This window comes from Triticum aestivum, chromosome 7A, assembly GCF_018294505.1.
Source record: "Triticum aestivum cultivar Chinese Spring chromosome 7A, IWGSC CS RefSeq v2.1, whole genome shotgun sequence".
Lineage (NCBI taxonomy): Eukaryota > Viridiplantae > Streptophyta > Magnoliopsida > Poales > Poaceae > Triticum > Triticum aestivum.
Window position 1 is genome coordinate 567,149,514 of NC_057812.1, and position 7,013 is coordinate 567,156,526.

At 44.1% G+C, this 7,013-nt stretch overlaps 1 protein-coding gene across 1 annotated transcript; it reads right to left on the reverse strand.

Moving 5' to 3' along the window:
* Positions 1–3,935: 3,935 nt before the first annotated feature.
* Positions 3,936–5,917, reverse strand: LOC123152136 (tryptophan decarboxylase 1). The gene has a single exon (XM_044571760.1). It carries the CDS (start codon positions 5,721–5,723, stop codon positions 4,191–4,193), a length of 1,533 nt encoding a protein of 510 aa, XP_044427695.1. The 5' UTR covers positions 5,724–5,917; the 3' UTR covers positions 3,936–4,190.
* Between the last annotated feature and the right edge of the window lie 1,096 nt (positions 5,918–7,013).

Consider the following 7,013-nt stretch of genomic DNA (forward strand, 5'->3'; position numbering starts at 1 on the left):
GCAAATCTACTGTAACGAGCCGGAATTAGTTAATGCAGCGAACATCTTAAAAACAAAGTGAATATTTTGAAAAAAGTGTGGATATTTTTTCAATTTCTGGAGAAATTTTTGTAGACAGGAAACATTTTTTTTCATATGCCCAATTTTTTTGAAATCGGAGAAACTATTTTTGAAAAACGTAAATCATTTTTTGTAAGTTGTGAACAAATTATGAAATTCCAAACATAATTTTAAAGCACGAACATTCTTAAAATTTTGAAAAATTATAAAAAATGGAACTTTCATGAAATTCCAAGCAAAAAAATTGAAAACATGAACATTTTTGAATTTCTGAACAAAAATAAAAAGAATAGAACATTCGAAGCAATATCTAACAAAAATTTGAAACCGCAAACATTTCTTGAAATTCTTGAACACTTTCTGAAACGAGAACATTTTTGCATTTTAGACAAAATTTTGCAACTACAAATTTTTTTAAAAATTGTGAACAAAAAATTGAAAAATGGAACATTTCATGAAATATCTAACAAAAAATTGAAACCTCAATAATATTTTAAAATTCTTGAACATTTTTGCATTTCAGACCAAATTTTACAACTGCGAACATGTTTTGCAATTTCAGAAGTTTCTTCAAAATATGAACATTTTCAAAATTTGTGGACAAATTTCCAAATATGGGAACATTTTTTAAAATTACTGTATGTTTTTTGAAACTCAACCATTTTTTGAATTTGTGAACATATTTTAAAAAGAGAACAAATATTTAAAATCTGTAAAAAGTGAAACTCCAAAAAAATTCAAAGTTCACAAATAACGCGAGCAAATTTTGAAACAACAAACAATTTTTTTGAATATGTGAACAATTTTAGAAACAGGAACATATTTTGAAAATTTCTGAACAAAAAGTTGAAAACGTGAACATTTTTTGAATCTGTTAATTTTCTTAAATATGTGAACAATTTTTGGAAAACATGAACAAATTTTTTGAAAATCATGAACAAATGTGGAAACTCCGGACAAATTTTGTACATTTTTTGAAAATGACGAAAGTTTTTTCTGAAACCTGAACAAGAAAATCCGAGCAAAGTTTTTTTTAAATTGCGATTTTTCTAAAACAAAAATAAAAGCAAGAAAGAAAAAAAAATATGAAAATAGAAAAATGCGGAAAAAAGAAACAGATAATAGTCGCCCTCTTGTATGTATAATACACTAGCGTTGTTAAGCTCAAGTGGCTAGAATCGTACCTCCACGAGAAGGAGGTCTGAGGTTCAATTTCTAGCTCTCTTTGTTTTTTAGGAGGATTTTTTCTCTAGGAAACACCGTCATAGGCCAGCCCACGAACGATCGATGAGTGTGTCACAGGTTAACACTTTGCCGCAGAATGTGACAAATAGGATTTTCTGCTACCAACGGCCTGGACCACGTCCAGCCGTGCGTGCATCGTCCAGCCCTACCTGGGCTGGGCCTTCGATGGGCCACGCATCTGTGGACCACTCGTGTGACGCACATGCTGCGCTACTTGGATCAAGCGACTCCTTTCACAAATCCGTGTGCGGCCGCTACTTCCGATCTCGCCGAGTGCTTGACTATAACACGCCGCCGCCAGCATTTTTACTCATTGACTTTCGCTCTTTGGATTGCTATTCAAAAAACCGCCGACTCCTCGGATCTGTCCACGTCTGCACACATCACTCTAAGGCGACCGCTTCATACGAACGATGTTGATCCATGCCAAGCATTTTTATCCTCTAGATCAACTCCTTCACGGCCTTCGAACAATCTAACTCTGATACCATTTGTTAGATTTAATTCGATGCGCTCCGTCGATCATCTGAGGACCAAGCAATTACATGCGGCATGACACCGAGTTTTGTTAACGATATTCACCGATATGACTACATCCTCAGGGCCTGACTACGGGCGCTCCTCCCCGTGACACTGTCACAGTACCGCACCCCGGCCGACCAGGCGTCGGCTCCCCCTTGCGCGCATGTGCTACTATATTGTCATATGTTACATCGTGTGTCTACCCGTCCCCTCCCCCCCCCCCTCCCGGAGACAAGGGGGGTGAGCAGGGGCCTGCCCCCCCTAACGATGGAAGGAACGCTTAATAGGTAGTGATTAATTAGCGAAAACTCGTATAATTGCACGTACTCGGCCCCTCCCATCACAAGCGTAAAATGAGAAAAGAAGAAAAAGCCCATGAGATAGCCCATGATTGGATAGATGGCTTCCAGGCCCTTGCGTAATTAGCCTCTTCTGTGTGATTAGCGTTGCGCCGCTGCCGCTCCTAACCCTACGCTCCAACTACCGCCTCCGCTCCCCCCTCGCCCTTGCTACCGCCGCCCCCTCACTGCCTCTGTGATTAGATTGAAACCGCATGTGTGCCGCGATGGGACGAAGAGCTATACCTCAGGCTGCCGTACGCAATTCTTCAGTCCGAAAGGGATTACCCAAGGTTAGCAATAGCATTGGAGATTACTGTATTGATCTCTCTCAATTCTTCTGTTGTGATGCTAATGGATTTTAGTTCTTATACGTTTCGAAATTATAAATCAGATTTTAGTTCTTGTACATGTTGAAATTATACATCAGATTTTAGTTCTTGATGTGTCAAAATTATACATCAGATTTGGTTCTTTTGTTTGTGTTGTGTGGCTATTTTTGAAACTTGCGCTCGGGGCCTTGGGCAGTTGTGAGTATATATCAGAAAGCGCTCTCAAACACTCTAAAGCTTGGTTACTTTTTTAAGAGTCGTCAAATAGGAGATGATTTCTTCGGTATTGTATGAAAATCTACGTTGGAAAAAAATACTAGTTAAGTTCGCTTTGGATGAAATTGTTAATTTTTTTCATCTTATTGATAATGGTAGAGCCAAATTTAAACTAATACAAATGTATACATGTTTTTATGGCCTCAAAATGACATATTATTATAGTATTATGGTAGCTATTTTTTCGCTCTAGATAATTCTTTTATCAACTCAACTTGGCCCTCCCTATATCAAAATCCTGGCTCCGCCCCTGGGCCTAGCATACATCCTACTAGGACATGACTCCATACCCTGTAAACACAATACAACTCAAAGTCCAAACCTATATTGTACACAATATTCGATGCAACTCTAACACTTCTCTCTCTCCGCACATGCATGATCACTTTTTCCTCTCTCTCCTTCCAACCGGACATCACACCACAATATTCCACCACATATAAGTCCCTACATATTATTTCTTTCCAAACCGAATACTTTATGATTAGCATTGAAAGACTCACTTTGATATCATGCCCATGGACCACATCCGGACATACAAACAGACATCTATACGGGTCGACGTTGGAAATGCCCATAGGTCACAAATCGTACTGATAGATAGCTCCTCTATGGATCTTTTCAGTTGGGTGGCGGATGGGTACTGGCTGCCAGTACGGATCAAATCAATCAGTACAGTCACTTAACTGCAGTACTATCCTACTGAAGTACTCCGCCGTGTTTTGCTTTGATTGAATCAGAACTTTAAGACTACTGTAGTACTTCCACTTGTATTCCTGTTTCGCTTTGGTTGAGTCAGAACCGTAATCAAACTTCGTTCCTACTCAGACGTGATATCACCTGTCGATCGTTCCTCCATTTAAATCGATCACTGAATTATGTACGTCCGTGTCAAAACTCTGCCCCCGTGTGTTTCCTGAGTTAATGCTGCGGCGCAAGCACCATTAATTCAGATGTGCAAGTGTATGGTCGGCCTGGACCCTGAAGATGGAATTGTATGGCAGATAGATAGGGCCAGTTTAATGGGAAGTTGGGAACACACGGTGTCCAGGCTTCGGCCTGGCATCTTGAAACCTAAAACCAACTGAGTGCAACGTATATTTATTGATTGATCGAGATGCGCGGGCATGCATTCGTCACTCGCTAGCGGAGTACAGTCGCAAATACAGTAACTCGTGTTCATTCTATATAAGCACTTTTACAGTCTATCATCAAACCTTTTTTGGTAACGGCTTGCTATATATATACCCTCAGTCGGTATAGATCACAAAACCGAATAAGAACCACATGTCCAAATAAATAATAATCAGAATCAAAGCAAAAGAAAAACAAATTATAAATTTAAAAGAATAATCATACCCTAAATATAGGGATTTGTGTAGCTCCTGGAACTTTATGTGTCAATAGGTCCATCCACTTAATCCATGATACTGCTCGTAGTCTTTTTGATGAGGTCCCAGGCACTTCTTATATGTCTCTCCTCCTGCAGTGACGACCCAACGGCAAACCGAAGAACGAACTTGTCACCAACCACCGTGTGTGCAAGATAAGCCTTCCCAGTCTTGTTCAGATTATCCATTAGCACACGGTTGGCCTCATCGGCATCCTCCTCCGTCATGGCTCCACTTGCCTTGATTCTAAAGCACACAAGAGCAAAGTTCCTCGGTACGACCACCTCGAACCTCTCGTCGGCACGGACGAAATCTTCAAACATCTTGGCCATGGCGACATCACTACGGATGTGCTCTTGGAGCTTTGCGGTACCATAGGTTCGCATGACCATCCAAAGCTTGAGCCCACGAAAGCGCCGACCAACGCCGACTTGCATGTCCTTAAGATCAGTGACCTCGCCGGATTCAGTAGCGTCGTTCTTGAGGTACTCTGGGTTGGTCTCCAACGAGTCGCTTAGTCGGTGAGCATCACGGACATAGAGACATGTGCAATCGAGACACGTGAGAAGCCATTTGTGTGGGCTCATGCTAATGGAGTCCACACGCTCAACGCCGTCGAGATGGTGGCGGAACTCCGGACAGATACACGCGCTGCCAGCATAGGCAGCATCGACGTGGACCCACACATTGAACATGGCGGCAACGTCGGCAATAGCTCCCACTGGGTCGACAGCGTTGGAAGATGTGGTGCCTACTGTGGCGCAGACATATGTTGGCACGAGACCAGCATTGGCATCAGCTTGCATTACCTCAAGAAGCTTGGCCGGATCGAGCCCGTAGTTAGTTTCCGGCCCGGTGGGGATGGAGCGGATATTGGCAGGGTCGAAGCCTGCGAGGCGGCACGCCTTGAAGAACGTGGAGTGGGTCTGGTCGGCAGCGTACACAACTAAGCGTGTGATGTTGGACACGCCGACAGAGCCGCTCCGACGCAGTGCTGCGTCACGGGCGGCGACTAGCGTGACGAGCATTGCCTCGCTCGTTGTTCCAAGGATGACACCACCACCGGTTCCACGGCTAGTGCTCGTGCGGTTCATGAAGGTGGTGGGTAGGCGCAGGAGTTGCGCAAGCCAGTCGAGAGCAAGAACCTCCATCTCAGTGGCTGCAGGCGAGGCCTGCCACGTGAACCCGACGGTGTTCATGGCAGAGGCGATGAGGTCCCCAGCGATGGCAGCGGCGCTGTTGGTGGAGGGGAAGAAGGCGAAGAAGTTGGGGCTAGCCCAGTGTGTCATGCCGGGGACGACGGAGGTCCTGAGCTCCTTCATGGTGACATCGAACGGCGCAGAGTAAGTCGGCGGGGATGCGCTGAGCTCGTCTTGCAGGTATCCCGGCTTCACGCTAGGAAGAACCGGCATGGACTCGATGTTGGTGTAGTAGTCGGAGATGAAGTCCACGGCCTTGTGGAGGTATGCGCGAACATCTTCGGGGTTGAGCGGCTCAAACGCGGCCTTGTCGCTGGGCAAGGCGGAGAAGGACATAGGGTTGGTGTCCAAGCTGCCCATTTTTGTAGGAGGTGTGAGGCTTGGCTTAATGAAGTGGAGCTAGCTAGCTCGATTTGCTGCCGGAGAGCAAGAAGAATCAGAGGAGGGCTAGTAGTAGATTAGCTAGCTTGCTTTGCTGCTTGGTTTAGTGAATTGGAGTTCGTTGCTGGTGCGGGGTATATATAGGTGGATGCGGCCATGCCGGAAGCGGCGTGGCGGTTTGGGCGTTGCATGAGTCGTGAGTCCTGGTCGCGCGCGCTTACGTACACGCTTCTAGGAAAGTGCATGGGTAGGTACAGATCCGAGCTCGAGCTCGAGCGTGCGCGACACAAAGGTAGATGGTCAACTCGTCCGTTCAATTCGGATACCGATGCACCACCACCCAGTCGCACCCGTTATGGTGCGTGCGTTAATTGGCCACCATCTGGCTGCTTAAGCTATATAGTATAATATATTTTTTGTATTTTTGCGGAGGGCTATACATGCATGGATCGTTTTCGTAAATGAAAAATAAAATCGTTTCTTGTTCAAAATAGATAAAAAGAGATCTATCTCGATGCTACACTTACTCAGGGATGGTTTGTTACAGTGAAATGCTAGAGCTACGGAGAAATCAGGGGGAACAGTTTGAACCAGAATGGGCCGCGCGCTTTGCCGCACCATTCTTCGGTCGTGAGTTACGTTTTCTTTGTTTATTTTGTACACGGTCTATTACGGTCGGTTGGCTCGCTGTGCGTCAATTATCTTACAACAGTATTGCCGATTATGTTTTAACATCTTCGTAAGAATAAGAATATATGCGGACAAAAATCCATAAATAATTGTTGCGTGTGAGCTTCGTCTCTGTATAACTGAGGTCACATTCTTGACCATTGTGTATTGCATGGAAAATTGATAAATGGAAGAACATGATTAGTAAACTTATAGTAATACTCCCTCCATTCCACAATGTAGTGCTTCCTATATCCCCGTGCGGCAGGAGCAAAAGTTATGTCAGTGAATTCGTATTCAAAAGAAGTTTTTAATTATGTAACTTTTTCTCCCGCCGCAGTCAGTCTTGTTCGTTAAATTTATGGTCAAAGTTCGACCTCGGAAAGCGCGGGCGCACTATATTTTGGAATGGAGGGAGTAGTTTCAGTTTTGTTGGGCTCTTGCTAAAAAAAAGTTCCAGTTCCGTTGGAGTAACAGGATGACAATTGTTAGCTCTACGGATGATTGCTCGGTTCACCCTGTAAGTTTTTTCATTAACGATTTCCTTCCCTCTCGTTAGGGTTTAGGGTTTTTCTCCGAGGCGATCTGCCGTCGTCTGGA

Bases quoted from the DNA above. Each gene is read 5' to 3' on its own strand.
- LOC123152136 (XM_044571760.1), bottom strand. From the start codon at position 5,723: ATGGGCAGCTTGGACACCAACCCTATGTCCTTCTCCGCCTTGCCCAGC.